The 20,216-nt window shown below is 38.1% G+C and overlaps 1 protein-coding gene across 5 annotated transcripts in view; it reads right to left on the bottom strand.

Moving 5' to 3' along the window:
- TBC1D31 (TBC1 domain family member 31) overlaps window positions 1–20,216 on the bottom strand; it is a 79,639-nt gene that overhangs the window by 40,973 nt on the left and 18,450 nt on the right. For all 5 annotated transcript variants that reach the window (XM_017855884.1, XM_017855885.1, XM_017855886.1 and 2 more), the window contains exons 5-10: window positions 15,468–15,619; window positions 11,770–11,929; window positions 9,056–9,256; window positions 4,802–4,978; window positions 827–906; window positions 603–749 (exon numbers count right to left, since the gene is read on the bottom strand). In XM_017855884.1, coding sequence (XP_017711373.1) covers window positions 603–749; window positions 827–906; window positions 4,802–4,978; window positions 9,056–9,256; window positions 11,770–11,929; window positions 15,468–15,619 — 917 coding nt within the window. The remainder of the gene's footprint in view (window positions 1–602; window positions 750–826; window positions 907–4,801; window positions 4,979–9,055; window positions 9,257–11,769; window positions 11,930–15,467; window positions 15,620–20,216) is intronic.

Raw genomic sequence — 20,216 nt, 5'->3', positions numbered from 1 at the left:
AAGAAGTAAAATAACACATCCTACATCACAATAATTAAGTGGTAGAATAAGAATTCAAAACTAGGTCTTTTGCCTTCAAATTCAAAGCTCTTTCCACTATGCCTCTTTGTTCTTTTTTTTTTTTTTTTTTAGACAGAGTCTTGCCCTGTCGCCCAGGCTAGAGTGCAGTGGCGCAATCTCAGCTCAGTGCAACCTCTGCCTCCCGGGTTCAAGCAATTCTCCCTGCCTCAGCCTCCCAAGTAGCTGGGATTATAGGTGCCCACCACCACACCCAGCTAATTTTTGTATTTTTAGTAGACATAGATTTCACATGATGGCCAGGCTGGTCTCCAACTCCTGAGCTCAGCTGATCTGCCTGCCTTGGCCTCCCAAAGTGCTGGGATGTTCTTTTAGATTAATCTGAAAGAGTCCTATTTTCTAGAACATAACGCAAACTAATATTCACATGTAATATATGTGTATGTACATTTTTAAAACTAAACCAACATATCACATAAGGATAATCAAACCGACAAAACAATATCTTATAAACAGAAGATTTTAAAACATTGCAGTTATTAGTTACAGGTCTCATACACGTTGCTGCAATATACAGAACATACCTCTGTAATACTCTGAGTAGTTTCCTACTTTTGATGGGGTATTTCTTCTGAAGGTTGAGGAATGTCACATGAGTCCCCTTATCTATGAGGCTACTAAATGCCGTATGATTTTCAGGCAGTTGCAGCAGAGAGCGCCAAATGAACATTCTGAAATAAAAATATATTTTAACCCCCCAAATTGTTTTTGAGTAAAATTGATGTAACATACAGAATTTACATGGTACCTGTATTTTGTTGGATATTCACCGTAGCCTTTTAATAAGATTTGTAAACACTTTTTGTTTAATCCATCTGGTAATTCGTTCTATAAAGAAAAAGATAGTATTAATAAATGACGTGATCATTAAAACTGAAAAGGTGACAAATGGTAATCTAGTCCACAGTACTTTCCAACTTTAGAAAACAACACATAGTAAGACATATTTGTGTATTAGAGGTCTTTTCCCCACTCCCCTCTCTCCCTCTCTTGAGCATGCATACACATAGCCAATAAAGTTCATGATATAGTACCTTCCCTAAACGAGCTTGACAAACTTTTTCTGTAAAGGGCCATGATGTGGTTTGGCTCTATGTCCCCACCCAAATCCCAAATCTCATCTTGAATTATAATCCCCACAATCCCCACTGTTGAAGGAGGGACCTGGAGGGAGGTGACTGGATCGTGGGGGTAGTTCCCCCATGCTGTTCTCATGATAGTGAGTTCTCACGAGATCTGATGGTTCCGTAAGTGTTTGACAGTCCCTCCTCCACATATTCCTCTCTCTCCTCCTGCTGCCTTGGGAAGAGGGTGTTCACTTCCCCTTCAGCTTCTGCCATGGTTGTCAGTTTCCAGAGGCCTCCACAGCCATGTGGAACTGTGAGTCAATTAATCCTCCTTTCTTTAGAAATTGCCCAGTCTCAGGTAGTATTCTTTATAGCAGTGTGAAAAAGGACTAATAAAGGCCAGTTAGTAAATATTTTAGGTTTTGTGGGCCAAGAAGAAAAATCAAGATCATATATTTATATATAACCACTTAAAAATGCACAAAGCATTCTTAGCTTGAATAGCTGAATTAGGCCCATGGGCTGTCATCTGCTGACCCTTGCATCAAGAGCAATCCATTCTGACAGCTCCTCCCCCATCTCTCCTCAAAATTCTAGGCAATTCCTAACATTGAAGCATCAAGGAAAGGTCTGGCAGAAAAACATGCGGGAGTACATCATTTTATCCCAACAGACATCAGCTCCTGCTGATAATCCCTTATATCTAAGACTTTTAAGCCAATTTTTATCTTAATAAAAAATATTGTATAGAATTTAGGATTATAAAGCTGTTTTCATATATTATCTCAACTGGATCTAACAACTCTATCAAACAGATGAAATGTCTTCCTTTACTTGAGAAAATGAGAAGTTTGGTAAATTGCTTATGGTCACAAATCTGCTAAATCTTGGCTCAAGACTCGAAGCCAGACTTTCTGATTGAGTTTAGTGCTCTTTTTACCACAAGAAACAGGTAGTCCGATGTAAGAGAAGGGTGAAGGGAAAACCCAAGATGATGGTGAATGAAGATACTTGAGAGCCATGTTAAAGGTCTAGAGGGCAACCAGAGCAAATGAGAGCAGTATGATCCAGGAAGACTGCCTTCGTCAGCAAGATACCTGCTGCCACTGAAGCCTCTTTTTAAACAAAGGAAATGTGCCCTGGAGAGTTTGGCCTCAATTTGATCTGTTCTTGACCATGAGCTGATAAAGTTCCTTCTTTCCTTTCCATGTGCTAATGCAAAGATGAGTTGAGGACTTGCACTTCACCCCATCGAAGTGTTCTACTTTGACCTACTTCTTAGAACTGGCAATGGTTTCCTCAGAAGCAGCTCCATTCCTCAACATATTTCTGCAGGATATCCAGATTTGATCCACACTACAATGCTGCCAGATACCCTGACATGATGAGCCTTTTAATTCCCAAAGTTACTCATGACCATTCCTACCAGTTTTCCCAGAAAAGGTCCTGCAAACTCTGAAGCCAGAATATCTCAGAGATACCATTCAGCTTATCTTTGCAATAAACATTCATTAAATAGGAGCAATCTTGCCCAAATCTTTACACAACTAGGCTTGGCTTGTGTCTGCTATTCAGTTTTTTTCTTTAAAGAAATAATCTTTTGTTTAAAGTTACATGAAGAGGTTATAAAACTATAAAGAAAATCAAGTTTTAACTTGATTAACACATAAAGTGTTAATTAACACATAAAGTGTTAACGCATAATTAACACAAAAGTGAGGACAATGGTTATATATATGGGGTAGGGAGAAAAATGTGATGGGGGATAAGCACACAGGGGGCTCCAAAGCTACTGGTAATGCTCTATTTCTTCATGTGGAAACGGGTATGTGCAGAAAAAAGTGAACACAAGCCGGTCTGAGCCTGCTACCCTTAGAAGACTTACTTGCAAGGTCGGCCTTTGGCTGGTGCCTAGAAGTTGAATTTCAAGATAGTTCTCATTACCCCCAGAACCAAAAAAGAGTAGCTCATTGTGTTTAAACTGTTGGTACAATGTGGTTTATGCTGAACGCCCTTCCTTCTAGGAGTCTGAAATTTGAAACCTGTTAAAACAGGGTACCTACAGAACCAGCCTCTAGTAAAAGTCCTGGGCACCAGGTCTCTAATAGATTTCCCTGATAGACAATACTTCACACATATTGCCACACTTCATTGACGGAGGAATCAAGGATGTCCTGTGATTCCAGTGGGAGAAGATTTCTGGAAGCTTGTGCCCGGTTTCTTCTGGACTTCACCCCATGTGTCTTTTCCCTTTGCTGATTTTGCTTTGCATCCTTTCACTTTCATATATTATAGCTATGAACATGACTACATGCTGAGTCCTAATAAACCACCAAACCTAAGGATGGTCTTGCAGCCACCTGACACAGGATACATACGTAATCTTTTTTTACTTTTCATTAAGTTGTAATCTGTTTTAGACACTCTTCTGTGTTGCAAGTTTTACAATTAAAAAATGCTTAAAGAAAAAAGAAGTTACAGCAGTCCCTACTTATTTGAGGAGGAAATGTTCCAAGATCCCTAGTGGATGCCTGAAACCTCAGATAACACTGAACCCTAAATATATTATGTTTTCCCCTATATATACATACCTGTAATAAAGTTTAATTTATAAATTAGGCACAACAATAGATTAACAATCATAACTAATAATAAAATAGCACAATTCTGACAATATGTCAGTATCAGTACTTTTGTGCTCTACAGAAGTTTTTTAAGTAAAATAAGGGTTACTGGAACACAAGCACTGTGATACTATGACAGCAGATCTGATAACCAAGAGGCTACTGAGTGACTATGCTAGACAAAATGATGATTCATGTGCCAGGTGGAACAGAGCAAGATGGCAGGAGATTTTGTCATGCTACTCAGAACGATGTGCAATTTAAAACTTATGAATTGTTTATTTCTGAAATCTTCCTTTTAATATATTTGGATCACAGTTGACTACATGTAAACAAAACCATGGAAAGTAAAACTATGGATAAGGAAGGACACTGTATTAAAATCAATGTGAAAAAATATCAGGTATTATTAGTGAGAATATGGAGCAACTAGAACTCTCAAATACTGCTGGTAGGAATGTAAATCAACTACTTTTCAATCAACCACTTAGGAAAACTGACAGTATTTACTAAATTAATCTACAGTGTATCAGTTGAGTAGTTATTCTGGGGTGGGCGGGGGTAAGGGAGAGAAAGCATAGAATGGAGCAAGAAGCTGATGGTAATGTTCCAGTTTTTGATCCGGGTGCTGGTAACATGGTGTGTGCATTTTGTGAAAGTTCACTGAGCTGTATACTTAACGTGTACTTTGTATATGTGTGTGTATATATTTGTCATTAAAAAGTTTTAAAATCCCTTGAAAATAATGTAACATCTCTATTAATAGCTATATTTTCTTTATTTCTCAAAGTAATATGGCTGGGTGTGGCAGCTCATGCCTGTAATCACAGCACTTTGAGAGGCCAAGGTGGGAGGATCACTTGAGGCCAGGATTGAGACCAGCCTGTGCATAATTTCAGTTACAACTTTATTCTCTTCATTTATTCTCTTTCTTTAATTCCCAAGAGGGAAGAGTGGTGATGGCTTAGAAATCACAAGACTCGTCTACAGCAGAGTCATGACAAACAAAGTTTAATTACCAAATATTCTTACCTTTTTACTTTCAAAATCACCAGTCAGGTCTTGTTTTAATATTCTAGTCTGTATTTTGCTTCCCCTGGATTTTGCTGGCTGCTGTACTCTTCCTGATGTTACTTTCATCTTAAGATCACTGGAACTCAGTTTCTTCTTGGGCAAATCTTCAATAACTTTCACTAAAGGCAGAGGTGGCTAAATGGAAAGATAAATATATGTATTCTAGTGGATATCCTTGGAAGATAGGCCTGTTAATATATGATTTTCAAAGTTTGCTTTAATAACATGCCTTACTATGTAGAATTATTCTTCAGGCAAAAAACCTAAGTAAAATGTCTAGGAACATTTGCTTTGACTAATAAAGCAAATTTCTGCTGAATCTTTTTGAAGAACATAATAAAGATACATGATTAACAATAGCAATAAATATAATTATTCCTTGAAAGCTGGCCTTAAATCATTTAATACCAAATCATGTTTACACATACATGGTGAAGTTAGTATGGTGATTATTACCTACAGCAAAAAAGGTACAGTTAGAGGTATGGCCCTCTAGAATTCTGATAGAAGTACCCTAATATTCGTTGGGGTCAAGTGAAATTTCTAAGAGGAAACTGCCAAATGATTTTCTTCTAGAAGCATGGAACCTCTGCCTCTCTATCCCTTGGTTAAATGTTTTAATCTGCTTAGCAATCACTATTAGTTCCTTATTGTATCAACAGCTTAAGCAGTTCAGACAATGTGACTTTGAACCTATACCTTCATTTTTATGGGGCCCATCAGACAGGGAAAAAAACCCGAACAACTTCAATTTACTTAAAGTAACATTACTCACTAGAACATTTTCTCCATAAATAATATTCTCTTTGAAATCAGAAGATCTTCCTTCTTCAAAGGAAGTGAGCAAATCAGGTAATTCAGGCTTTCTAAGTTCTAAATACAATTCAAATACAATGACCATTTACAGTTTATGATTCAATTCTTCAATTCATCTATAGGATGGGATTAATAGTGGTCTGACTTATGATATACCCATCTTTAATATCCTTAAACTATTTTTTGACTTCAATCCATTCTTCTACATTTTTATTAAAATTTCCATTGTAATGTCACAATTTCCCCTGTTTGAGCCTTATCTTCTACCATGAAGTATAACCTCCCAAAAAGAACCTGAGATATGACCTGACTTGACATGCCTTTGTAGTGTTAAATCTTCAACACATAATAATTCATTTACTCTATTACCACAATACCAGAAATTTTCCAATGACAAGAAAATAAAACTGGCAAAAATGGGACAAATGTGAGTTATGATTTACAGAGAATATAGAGCTGAACATTAATGTAGCCTGGAACAGCCATAAGACACTGATGGTACTGGGAATGTGTCCAAAAAAGAAAAAAGATCATTCTACTTCTAAGCTAGCTTTTCTATTCATGTGATCTCAATTTGCTCAACAGATAACAAGCATAAAGGAACTCAATGACTCACTCTTACTATAGTTTTTCTCAGATCTCTGCCTGCCTCTATTAAGAAGGTTTGGCAAGTCCGGATGCAGTGGCTCACGCCTGTAATCCCAGCACTTTGGGAGCCCAAGGCGGGTGGATCACCGAGGTTAGGAGTTCAAGACCAGTCTGTACAACATGGTGAAACCCCATCTCTACTAAAAATACAAAAATTAGCCAGGTGTGGTGGCACGTGCCTATAATCCCAGCTACTAGGGAAGCTGAGGCAGGAGAATTGTTTGAACCTGGGGGGCGGAGGCTGCGGTGAGCCGAGATCATACCACTGCACTCCAGCCTGGGTGACAGAGTGAGACTGCATCTCGAAAAAAAAAAAAGAAGAAAGTTTAGCTAGTACTGTAAAACTGACTATTCAGAGGCTGAAAACTCTCAGTAAGAGCAGATATTAATACATTTTTAAAAATTTATTAATATATAGCACATATAATGTAAAAATATATTTATATAGTATATATAATGATATAAACGGCAAAAGAGCAGCAGAGTATAATCCCATATGTTTAGAGACAAGTATGCATACACACACGTGCGTGCACACACACACAAACATATACGTATAGTTAATTCTCACTATTTGCAGTGGTTCTATAAAGTCACCATGAACACTCAATTAGTGAATACTGAAATACTGCTCCTAGGGGAAACACAGAATCAGGTTCCTGAGAGCCTCATTAATCAATCAATACATACATGTGTGTTTCTGTTTAAAGACATCTTATTTAATACATATTGCTGATTCCTTATCATTGAACTCACAGTTAATAGCACTATAACTCATTTCTGAATGAGTTTAATCTAACACACATATTTTCTCTATAAGGGAAGCCACAGCCTGTGTTTAGAAACAATAAATAGCACTTCAGCGCTACGCTTAGGGACCACTTTCAACAGTAAAATCTTAACAAAAAGCTTCAAAATGCCAAAAAAAAATAAATGGTATTAAGCAGACCACAAAAAGGATACTTGTTTACACTATGAGAGCTGAAATAAGAAGACAGAGTGTTGCCTCGTTTGACTTCAGCTGGGAACAAGGGTATCTAGTGACTCAAAATTTCACTGCTCTGTGCATGTCCCTGAATGACCATGAAAGCACTGCAAGTATTAATTTTGAAGTTACAAATCAATTTTAGTGAGTAGGTGAATTCTCATGTATAGAATGCACAAATAATGAGGAGTGACTGTATATCTTTACACACATAGAAAAGAAATTGGGAACGTGTAAATCAGAATCATCTGAGAATGGTGAGACGTTCAGTGATTTGTATTTGTCTATTTGCTATTCTGTATATTCTTATTTTTTTCTGCAACAAGACACTGCTTGCATAATTTTTTAAAAGATAAAGAAAACAAAAAGGAGGAGGCACAAACTTTTTTCTAGAATAAAAAAAGGTGGCAAATGCTACTCCAAATGCACCCAATCTCATGTGATCTTGGAAGAATTGGAACACCCAGAACTGCTAGTTATTCACTGTGTGATTAAGTTTGAGCATGAACTTCTTCCTGTGTAAAATGAAAGGGTTAGACCAGGTGATCATCAAAGTCTCTGTTAGAGCTACCAAGGTGCAATTCCAGACTGGAAGACACATGGACAACATGACTGATTAGCTGGGGGAATTTTAGATAACCAGAGAAGAGAAGAGAGGCGTGCATTGTAGTGAAACGGATGCTGTGGATAATAGATTCAGAAATAAGGATGGTGTCTATGGGGATAATGGGGGAAGTTATAAGTTTGAGGAAATAAGTTAGACAGGTAGACAAGATTAGAGAGAACACTGACAGCCAGGCAGAAGAGTCTGGACTTAATTCAACAGGTGAAGGAAGGAAGCCACTAAAGTAGCATTAGTTAAGAAATGATGATGAATTATTTTAGAAGATGGTAGGATGGGCAGGGCAGGCACTGAGGGCTCTGAGTTTAAGATATTTCTTTAAATTACTGTTAGTCTAGAGTAGTTAATGAAGACCAATACAAGGATAGCAATTACAGAGGTGGAGAACAGACAACACATTTATAGATATTTCAAATTTAAGAAGTTAGGCCGGGTGTGGAGGCTCACGCCTGTAATCCCAGTACTTTGGGAGGCCAATGTGGGCAGATCATGAGGTCTGTTAGCTTCAGACCTCATGATCAGGAGTTCGAGATCAGCCTGACCAACATGGTGAAACCCCATACCTACTAAAAATACAAATATTAGCTGGGCATGGTGGCGCATGCCTATAATTCCAGCTACACAGGAGGCTGAGGCAGGAGAATCGCTTAAACCCAGGAGGCGGAGGTTGCAGTGAGCTGAGATCGCACCATTGCACTCCAGCCTGGGCAACAAGAACAAAACTCCGTCTCAAAAAAAAAAAAAACAAGTTATATGACTTAGTATTGACTGGATTTAGAAAATAAAGGCATAGGAAGTCATTGAGCTTCAAGGTCTCTAGCTTATGAGATGGGAAGAAAACATGAGACAGAACTGAAGAAACTAGGATTGAAGAACTCTTTTGGGAAGGAGATAATGAGTAACACCTAAATGAGAGACATCAAACAGAGATGTCCCTCAGGAAGGCAACAATTTAAGAATAGAGCACATGTGAGAAATCAAGGTCAGAGATGTGGCTTTAGGAGTAAGAGCAACAACATATATCCAGAAAAATGGATAAGTTCCAGGTAAGTGAGAAACAGTAGCATAAAGATTTTACTCTTGATGATATAATAGGTAAGTGTTTATAAAAAGCTGATATTGATTACTTGATCACACATACCTTATTTATTTCTTGTGTTAAAGCCTGAACTGAATATATGTTTAGACTTCCATTTTCCATAATAGATGCAATGTACCGTCCATGTGGGCTAATTACTGATGAGCTAATTCCTTCATCAAGGCTCCCAATCTCAAAGAGAAGTTTACAAGTCTGTATATTGATAAATCTCATAATACCATCTTGACTTAGTACTCCAAGAACCTAAGAGTAGAGAGAAAAAATATAAACTCCTAAAAACATGTGACAGTGAATGTCTGAAAGTCATACTATATACATGTCTTTACATGTATGCAATGTTTGTGTATGTACGTGTGTGTGTATATATATATGTGTGTGTGTATATAAATACATATATTTTGAGAGGGACACCTAGAGGAAATTCTATTCTCAGTGAGATATGTTTTATTTTATTATTATTATTGTTTTGAGACAGAGTTTCACTCTTGTTGCTCAGGCTGGAGTGCAGTGGCACGATCTCCACTCACTGCAACCTCCGCCTCTCGGGTTCCAGCAATTCTCCAGCCTCAGCCTCCCGAGTAGCTGGGATTACAGGCATGCACCACCATGCCTGGCTGATTTTTGTATTTTTAGTAGGTATGGGGTTTCACCATGTTGGCCAGGCTGCTCTCAAACTCCTAATGTCAGGTGATCTGCCTGCCTTGGCCTCCCAAAGTACTGGGATTATAGGCATGAGCCACTGCGCCAGGCCTGATATTATATATTTTAAAATCACAACTTATGGCTCATGTTGATTATGCCCTGGATCTAATCAGAATCAGCAAGGAACCTATCATCATGGACTATGGAAAGGTGCCCTAAGAATCTTCCCTTCCCACAGGCAGATCATGCAGAGGACAGAGAGGATTAGACAATGATATAATTTGAATGTGTCTCTCCAACAGCAAGTATTGGAAACTTGCTCAATGCAACAGTGTTGGCAGATAGGGCCTAATGAGAGGTGACTAGGGCATGAGGGCTCTGCCCTCATGAAGAGATTAATGCTGTTATTATGGGAGTGGGTTTGGTATAAAAGGATGAGTTCGCCTCCCTCTTGTCCCCTCCCATTCCTCCCTCCCTTTCTCACCCATATGAGGCCTTCTACTATATTATGACAGAGAACAAAGGCCTTCAAAAGATGCCAACCTCTAGATCTTGAACTTCCCAGCCTCCAGAACTGTGAGAAATAAACTTACGTTATTTATAAATTACCCAGTCTGTGGTATTCCAATACAGTAGCACAAAACAGACTAAGAGAGACAGTTCCTAACTTTTGCCTCCACACTGGCTATCAGGAACAAGGAGGGTGGAGGGTTTGCCTTCCTGTACCCTTTCCATAGCTAATCGAAGCTAACATCAGCCCTGCTGCCCCCACACAAACCTGTCACTGCCACTGAGGCTCCCCATTGTCTACCTGTTTTCAGCAAGTATTTTAAGTAACATCTGGAGAATGGAGAGTTTGTGAGTTGCAAGGGTAGTGGAGGGGTAGGAGGGAAGCTAGTCTTTTAAGGGGGGAGAAAAGTTTAAATTTTAACTCAAAATTTCAAAAATTAAAAACATGTAATAAAGGCCGGGTGCGGTGGCTCACGCCTGTAATCCCAGAACTTTGGGAGTCTGAGGAGGGAGGATCACGAGGTCAGGAGATTGAGACCATCCTGGCTAACATGGTGAAACCCCATCTCTACTAAAAAATACAAAAACTTAGCCAGGCATGGTGGCGGGCGCCTGTAGTCACAGCTACTCAGGAGGTTGAGGCAGGAGAATGGCGTGAACCCGGGAGGCGGAGGTTGCAGTGAGCTGAGATTGCACCACTGCACTCCAGCCTGGGAGACAGAGCTAGATTCCATCTCAAAACAACAACAAAAAAACCCAAAGAATAAAAGGTGCAAGGTTGTATAAAATAATGGGAAAAACATAACACTATACATAACAATAGTGGATATGGGGGGAGGTGAACAACTAGACAAATGGTAGAAAGGCATGACAGACTTCCTACTGTGTGCTGTTTTATGTTTTCAACCATATGAATATATTACCTAATCAAAAATGTAAGTAAAATGGACATGATATATACATACACGCATGTGTATACATACATATGGAAAACATATATCTAATCTGTTAAAATACAAGATCCATGACAGTCTATTTGAAATAAGAAAGTTTTGACAGAACTCAACTCTTAAAAAGGAATAAGTGAAGGAGGATGGGGGAAGAAGCACTTTGTAAACTAAAGAAAGATACCTATAAAAACATGTTTCACAGGAGTGAGCAACCAGTTAGGGTAAATAAAATAACAACACAATGAAAAAATTTTAGTTCTAGTCCAATCTTTAATCCTTACAATTAACAGGAATGTTGACAAGTCAATGTTTCTAGTTGTTAGTGTTATAATCTGTAAAATGGTGAGAATATCTTTCCTGCCTATGCCAAATAATTAAGGATCAAATGAAAACTAGCATGCTAAAGCACACTGCAAACCATAGAGTACAATATAAATTTACAGTATGCTGATTTTATAAGAGCAAATTGTCAATAGTATAAAGAATACAAGATTTTGAAATTTTTTTCAATTCTAGACTCTTCACAAAAGTCACATATTTGTAATTTCAAATTCTTGTAACAAGGTGTAAGTTAAATAAATAAGAGCTAATATAGTTCAGAGATGGATGCGTTCTTTCGCAAAAAGTACAGTGCCCTACGTTTATGTTACTAACCTGATTAGAACCAGCATCAAAACTATCAGGAAGAAATTCTAGATGACGAATGGCTCGAACTTTAGTGGGCATCTGGATAATTCTAAAGAGCTGCCTAGCTTCCAAGCACCACAAATGAAGATGATTTGATTTGCCTCCAGCAGCCAGGATTCGGCCATCTCTATATAACAAAAAAGCGAGAAAGTAAGGCGGGTTCAATTGTTTATAGCAGTGCTGTCTAACAGAACTTTCTGTGATGACAGAAAGGTGCTGTACCTATGCTATCCAATATGGTCACACTAGTCACATGTGATTGCCGAGCACTTGAAATGTGGCCAAAGTTAATGAGGACCTTATTTTTAAATTGCATTTAATTTGTATTCATTTAAATATTTGTATGGACAGCTCAGGTTTATAGTATATATATTTTTACCTACTGTGCTAAGGCACCAGTTTACCAAACATTTGTTTAATGACCTGATTGTGGGTTTTTTACATAACACTTATATTTTATAGCATAATCTCAAGGTCACTTATCACTATCCAACTTTCTGTGTTTCACATACAGCTATACAGAATTGGTGGTACTGGCTATATGAAGAAACGTAACAGCCCAAACTTTTTTCCTGCTCAAAGAAAGCTACCTTAATAAGGTAGAAGAAGAGTAAGTTGTTTTGACTTGCAAGGCCATTGCTCATTCATTCAACAAGAACTTGTAAAGGACTTATTAATTTGTAAAAAGTGTGATAATACTATGGTTATGTTTCAAGTGTCTGCTATAAGCCAGGTATGGTCCCAGAAGCCAGGGACACAGTCAGTTAAGGCTGCACAAGTCAAGTAATCCTGCTCTTACAGGACTTTCGATCTAGAGGAAGGCAAACAAACAAATAAATGAACTTGTTTTCAGCGGGTAATAAGTTCTATAAAGAATTACAAAATAAGGTGATGAAAGCTGGGAAAGGAGGAAGATCTGCTACCTGAATGACACAAATAGGCCAGTCATGGGATGATTTGGAGGAAGAATTCTATCCCGATCAGTATTCCAGACTGGCTGGTACAAAAGTGCTGAAAAAGCAGTAAAGTTAGTATATAGGGAAAAGTAAGTAAGAGGTCATATTCAAGTGCATTGCCATATGAAAGTACACTGCTATACTCAGGTGTGGCTAGAGGAGACTAAGGAAGGAAATGAGACGAAGCGAGGGAGGCCTAGGCCAGATGACAGAAGGCCTCGGGGGAAATGAGGGGTGGGGAGTTGGATTTTATTCTAAATGATGAAGGAGGTTAAATAGGAAAGTGACATGATCTGACTTACTGATTTATAAAAACCACTTTATCTGCTGCACAGAGAATGACTATAGGAAATGAGATTGAAAACAGGGAGAACAAATAAGAAGGCCATTATAGTGCTCTAAAAGAGGCTAGGGCGGCTTGGATTAGGGTACCACCCACAGCAATGAATAAAAACAAATTGACCAATTTGAGATACAGTTTGGTTGAGTTGATGGGATTTACTGATGACTTAAAGAACAGGGTGAGAAAAGAGAGGAATTAACATATATTTTGTAACTCTTTCCCCTGAGTAGAAACAAGGATCGGCCCAGTCAAAATGAGAACCCCTAGCATCCAGATTAGGGTCTTGAAATACCATTTCCCAAAAAAGAACCCAGACTCTTTAGAGAAAAGGCTAATTCCAGGGTTAGGGCAGGAATTGTACCAGATAAGCTTGGAACATCTTGTCACATCAGAAAGCATGAAAGCTATCATAGGCAACTGGAGTTGTAGTAAAAGGATGCCAAAGCCAGCGAAAAGAGGTTCCTATTAGTCAAAGATGAGAGAACTGGAACATCTAAGAATGACGGCTGCAATGTATTAAAACATGCTAACTACTCTAAGCCTATGAATTTACAAAGATTAAAGACAAAAAAACTTCATTAGCTACTTTTGAAAGATGCCAATAAACCAGTTCATTACTTTTAAAACTAGTTTAAGAAAAAAGAGGAGAAAATTAAGCATTCATCCTGCCTTTCCTTTACAACTGTACATCAAAATAACCAAAGGGTAGATGAGCAGAAGTTTCTTTCTATAGAAGGTTATTAACTAATAAGTGAAGAATAAATGAGAGAATTAGAACAGCAGCATTTTGCTAACTTCTAAGGCCATACTGGATCTAGGGAATGATCACCAGTGGCTACTGATATCACAAAAGAAAACTGTTCTATGTTGTTACTGATGAAAGTACACAAACCACCTTCTTGTGTAATGTCTTCTTGTGCTTAAATCAGATCAAGCCTCCAGTTTTTAGAAAATACAGGTACAACCAGTATACAGGAAAAATACAGATAACAGAGGATCATATTAAACAGTACCACATGAAGACAAAGAGCAAAATCCAGAATATAGAAAACTCAAGAGGAGAAATAACCAGTTATTTAATGAATAGACTATAAGGGAAAAAGAAAGGATGAATACATCAACAAAACACAATGTGTGAACCTTGTTTTGCTTCTTATTCAAACAAATCAATCATAAAAACCAATTATTAGACAAATCAAGGACTTTGAATATGACTAGACATATGACAATATTAAGACATTCTTATTCATTTTTAAAAAGTGTGATAATAGGCCGGGCGCAGTGGCTCACGCCTGTAATCCCAGCACTTTGGGAGGCCAAGGCAGGTGGATCACCTGAGGTCAGAAGTTCGAGACCAGCCTGGCCAACATGGTGAAATCCCGTCTCTACTAAAAATGTAAAAATTAACTGGGCGTGGTGGCAGGCACCTGTGATTCCAGCTACTTGGGAGCCTGAGGCAGGAGAATTGCTTGAAGCTGGGAGGTGGAGGCTGCAGTGAGCTGAGATTGTGCCATTGCACTCCAGCCTGGGGGACAACAATGAGACTTCATCTCAAAAAATAAATAAATAAAGTGTGATAATACTATGGTTATATTTCCAAAAGGGCCCTTATCTTTCAGAGATAAACTGAAATATTTATGGATAAAATGATATACTTAGGTTTTACTTCAAACAATGCATTGGGGAAGTAGGTGAAATGACTGATAAAAATAGAAATGGCCAGGCACGAAATGGCCAGGTGCGGTGGCTCATGCCTGTAATCCCAGCACTTTGGGAGGCCAAGGTGGGTGGATCACGAGGTCAGGAGTTCAAGACCAGTCTGACCAACAAGGCAAAACCCCATGTCTACTAAAAACACAAAAATTAGCCGGTGTGGTGGCTCATGCCTATAATCCCAGCTACTCAGGAGGCTGAGGCAGGAGAATCACTTGAACTCAGGAGGCGGAGGTTGCAGTGAGCTGAGATCGCACCACCATACTCCAGCCTGGGCGACAGAGCGAGACTCCACTTCAAAAAAAAAAAAAAAGAAATGGCCATTCATTAATGATTATTGTAGCTTATGGAAATATTTAGTGGTTCTGATGGAAGAAATGCTGGTATAAATAAAACAACACACACACACACACAAAACAAAAAACCAAAAAAAAGAAGAAGAAGAAATTCTTAGGGGTTCATGTATTTTTCTATTTTTGTGTATATCTGATGTTTCGCAAAATAAAAAAAAGTCAGCAGATCATATCTAAATTTGAAGGTAACTTTTTCTAATATGACAAAAAGATACTGAATAAAAACTAAATGAAAATTTGTAATTTTTTACCAGAAATTAAATTTCTTAAATATTCCTAGTGTCTTAAAATGCACATTACCTGGTCACAGCAAACACTTTGTATAATATACTAGAGCTTTCAGGTGGAGCTGGCAATTGATATTTGCAAAAAAGTGTGTCACATTCCCAGGCAAAAATGGAATTATCTTTAAAACAGCTGAGGATGGTATTACTTAATGGTAGAAAGAAAACCTAAGGAGGAATAGAGAAAGTTAGTTTTCACACAAGGTTCACATAGTACTCTTTAAATTTAAAATTATAGAAGTAGCCTATTTTTCTTTATTAAAATATTCTTTTTTTAAGTTGGAGAAAAATACATTTCTAATATATCACAAGGAGTAATACTGATTATTTCATAAATTATTATTAACCAAAAAAAAAAAAAAAAAAAAACCCCTTCAAACGAAAACTAGGTATACTATAATGACTAGGCAAGTCACAAAATTCTAAATGGCAGTTTAAAAAATTTCACCTAATATTATTAAAGAGTTAAATGAAAACAAGATATAATTTTGAGTATCAATTTTACTTCAATAAAGCACATTGGTCAGGTGTGGTGGCTCACACCTGTAATCCCAGCACTTTGGGAGGCCAAAGCAGGTGGATCACTTGAGGACATGAGTTTGAGACCAGCCTGGCCAACATGGTGAAACCCTATTTCTACCAAAAAAATACAAAAATTATGTCGGGCGTGGTGACTCACACCTTTAATCCCAGCACTTTGGGAGGCGAGGCGGGGGATCACCTGAAGTCAGGAGTTCGAGACTAGCGTGACCAACAAGGGCTCTACTAAAAATACAAAAACTAGTCAGGCATGGTGGCAGGCATCTGTAGTCCCCACTACTTGGGAGGCTGAGACAGAATTGTTTGAACCCGGAAGGTGGAGGTTACAGTGAGCCAAGAACCTGCCACTGCACGTTAGCCTGGGCGAGGGAGTGAGCCTCCATCTCAAAAAAAAAAAAACAAAAACAAACAAACAAAAAAAACAATTAGCCAGGCACGTGCCTGTAGTCCCAGCTACTCAGGAGGCTGAGGCAAAAGAATCCCTTGAACCCGGGAGGCGGAGGTTGCAATAAGTCAAGATTGCACCACTGCATTCCAGCCTGGATGACGGAACAAGACTCTGTCTTCAAAAAGAAAGCACATATATGCATACACAAAATGTGGTGTGTTTATACATACATATTACTCCCACAAAATGAGCTGTATGTATATATTATTCCAGCGGCAGTGTATGACAGTGCCTTTTCCCTATACTTCCACCAACATTTGATATTTTTTAAACATCTATCAGTAGTTAGTATTTAATATAGTATTTATATTAGTATACAGTGTTTATATTAGTATATAGCTGTATATATACTATATATATATATACACACACACACATATATATTTTAAAAAGCCACTGTCATACACTGCTACCGGGAGTAAAAATTAGTTAAATATACTATACTATATGTGTCAACAGCCTTAAAATATGTATCTTCCCAAATTAGTCAGTTTGCTTTTAAAAGTTAGTCCTGGCTGGGCACTGTGGCTCACACCTGCAATCCTAGCACTTTGGGAGGCTGAGGTGGACGGATCACCTGAGGTCAAGAGTTTGAGACCAGCCTGGCCAACATAGTGAAACCCTGTCTCTACTAAAAATACAAAAATTAGCCGGGTGTGGTGACAGGCACCTGTAATCCCAGCTACTCGAGAGGCTGAGGCATGAGAATCACTTGAACCAGAGGGTGGAGGTTGCAATGAGCTGAGATTGTGCCACTGCACTCCAGCCTGGTGACAAGAGTGAAACTCCATCTCAAGAAGAAAAGTTACTCCTTTGGGAATATTGGGTAAAGTGTTCAAGATAAGTAAGTGTTAAGCATTTTTTTTTTATAAGAGTAAAAAGGTGCAAATGCATATATAATCCTATCTTACTAGAGATTCAGTTTATTTAATGGACAACTGAGAGTGAAAATGATAGCGAAGTTGAAAATGTCATCACTTTGTTCTCCTAGTTTCCATTTTTCTATCACAAGCGTAAACAATGCTTCCTTTTGTTAATACAAAATTATTAACGGAAATTAACCAGTATTTTCTCATAAAAGTTTCAGTGGCCTCAAATATGATTTTGTGTGTCATCGACACAACACACACACGTATATAATGCACTAGAGAACATACTGGTTAGCAAAAATAATCTACTTAGGATTAATGCCAATAAGACAATAAAAAATACTAACTCAACTACATCAGATACTGACAGATCAGGCAAGGGCCTCATCAAGCTCCTCACTTCTTCCATGGCTCACTTTGCTAAAGACAATCTGTGGTAGATCTTTCGCTATCAGATTCACTGTTAGGAAGATTTATAATATGAAGGCCTTACAGATTTCTATGATCTACAATGAATGCATTAAAACACTCTTTCAAAACTGATGTCAAAAAGTAACTTGAGAAAATTATTATTATAATTAGCAGTCACTTTTCTGGAAAAGTAATAAAGTTTATTCCTACTGGGAAAAGCAGAAGCTTAAAAGTTAATGAGCATCAACTGCTATTTTAGCGGAATAACTGTGATAGATTATTGCCTACATGATTATTCATTACTAGATTTGTGATTTTAATTGCCATATTTTAATGATTATAAAATTGTTCCTAATGAAGCATGTCATTATTATTTAGATAGTGTCATCTCTTGAGAAACATAAAAACCTTAGGAAAGACTTGAAAACATTAACAAAGTATACTTTTTGGGGGGTTAGGTTCAAGGACGGAGCTGCAGTTTCTCCTTGTAGAACACAAAAATCCTAAGCTTTCCAATTCAGTTTGAGGAGGTAGATGAACTCTTTTCAAGGTTTATTTTATCTATCTATCTATCTATCTATCTATCTATCTATCTATCTATCTATCTAGAGACAGAGTCTTCCCTCTGTCACCAGGCTGGAGCGCAGTGGCGCGATCTTGGCTCACTGCAACCTCCAATTCTTACGCCTCAGTCTCCCAAGCAGCTGGGACTAGGGCCGTGCCAACATGCCCAGCTAATTTTTTGTATATTTTAGTGGAGATGGGGTTTCACTATGTTGGCCAGGCTGGTCTAGAACTCCTGGCCTCAAGTGATCTGCCTGCCTTGGCCTCCCAAAGTGCTGGGATTACAGATGCGAGCCACTGTGCCTGGCCCCTTTTCAAGGTTTAAAGAGTTTAGCAAGTTAAGGTCAAATGTATTATTTGGCAGTAATCTATTGAGTGTCCTGGGTACACAGGCTGAATTAAGTTCAGCAAAACATTCTTTATTAGATGTTTTCTGATATCCATCACAAAGCCTTTCTGATACCACAGTAATCACAAATCCCGGGGATTCCAAAATCTAACTAATGAGCCGAATATCTTACCTCCAAGCATCAACAAAAGAATAAAAATGTACTAATCTGAAAAGGTATAACTGGTTTACCTGAGAAGCAGTAAGGCTTTAGATAAAGACAGGTTTGAATTCAAACTGCAGCTCTCTTCTAAACTAAGTGATACTGAACAAATTACTTAATATTTCTGGACAAAGTACTTAATATTTCTCAACTTCGGTTTCCCTTCTTGCAAAATGGGGATAATGGTATCTACCCTTTCAGATTAAAGCTTGAAAATAACTATTTAAAATGTAGGTTCATGGAACATACTGAACAACAGGTATCTATTACTATTACTAATAATTACTACTATTACTGCTTACAAAAATCAGCAGAAAGAGGTTACAGTGGTAGGTTCTTTACAAACACTCTGAAATCAAAGTTCTGTAGTTCCTTTTCTGAAACCCTTGGGGCTTCAGAATGCAGATTTCCAATTTTAGATAGGTAGTATGATGTATATTCTGTAACATTATGTAGAACTTTAGGCGACCTGGGGCAATGCCCCATACTCAAATATATTAATATTTCAGCCTCATGTCAATTCGGTTCAGATTTTGCTGCCAAATGAATTGAGGTCAGATCGCATTTTGCTGCTGAGTTATTTAACCACTTTTGGGTTTCTGAATTGTTAATATAATGTAGCTAAAAAAATAAATAAATAACAGTTACCCCCCAGTTTTGTTTTTTTGAGACAGGAGCTCGCTCTGTCATCCAGGCTGCAGCACAGTGGTGTGATCTTGGCTCACTGCAACCTCTGCCTCCTGGGTTCAAGCCATTCTTGTGCCTCAGCCTCTTGCGTAACTGGGACTACAGGCACACACCAGCACACCAGCTAGTTTTTGTATTTTTTGTAGAGACAAGGTTTTGCCTTGTTGCCCAGGCTGGTCTCAAACCCCTGGGCTCAAGCAATCAGCCTGCCTCTTAAAGTGTTGGGATTACAGGCGTGAGCCCATGTGCCTGGCACCCTACAGCTTAGGCAAATTATCTAATTGCACTGAGATAATCCTATCACAGGCTTGATGGTTACAACAGCAATAGATGCAATTTTACTAAGCACTTACTATACAACCAGCACTGTCCTAACTTTGCATAGATTATCACACTCAGTGCTGAAACCAAACCTGAGGGAGGGACTACCACTGAGTATTCCTTATGCAAAATGCTTGGAACCAGAAATGTTTTGGATTTTTTTTGACTTTGGAATATTTGCATTATACTTACCAATTGAGTATCCCTACTCCAAAAATCTGAAATCTTAAATGCTCCAATGAACATTTCCTTTGAGCCTGATATTTGAGTATCATGTTGGCACTCAAAAGTTTCAAATTTTGGAGCATTTGGGATTTCAGATTTTGAATTGGGAATCCTCAACCTGTATTGTTTACTATTTTTTCCTACACATA

The sequence above is a fragment of the Rhinopithecus bieti genome, unplaced genomic scaffold (genome assembly GCF_001698545.2).
Source record: "Rhinopithecus bieti isolate Rb0 unplaced genomic scaffold, ASM169854v2 scaffold_38631, whole genome shotgun sequence".
Classification (NCBI taxonomy): domain Eukaryota; kingdom Metazoa; phylum Chordata; class Mammalia; order Primates; family Cercopithecidae; genus Rhinopithecus; species Rhinopithecus bieti.
This window is presented reverse-complemented; position numbering and strand designations above follow the sequence as displayed.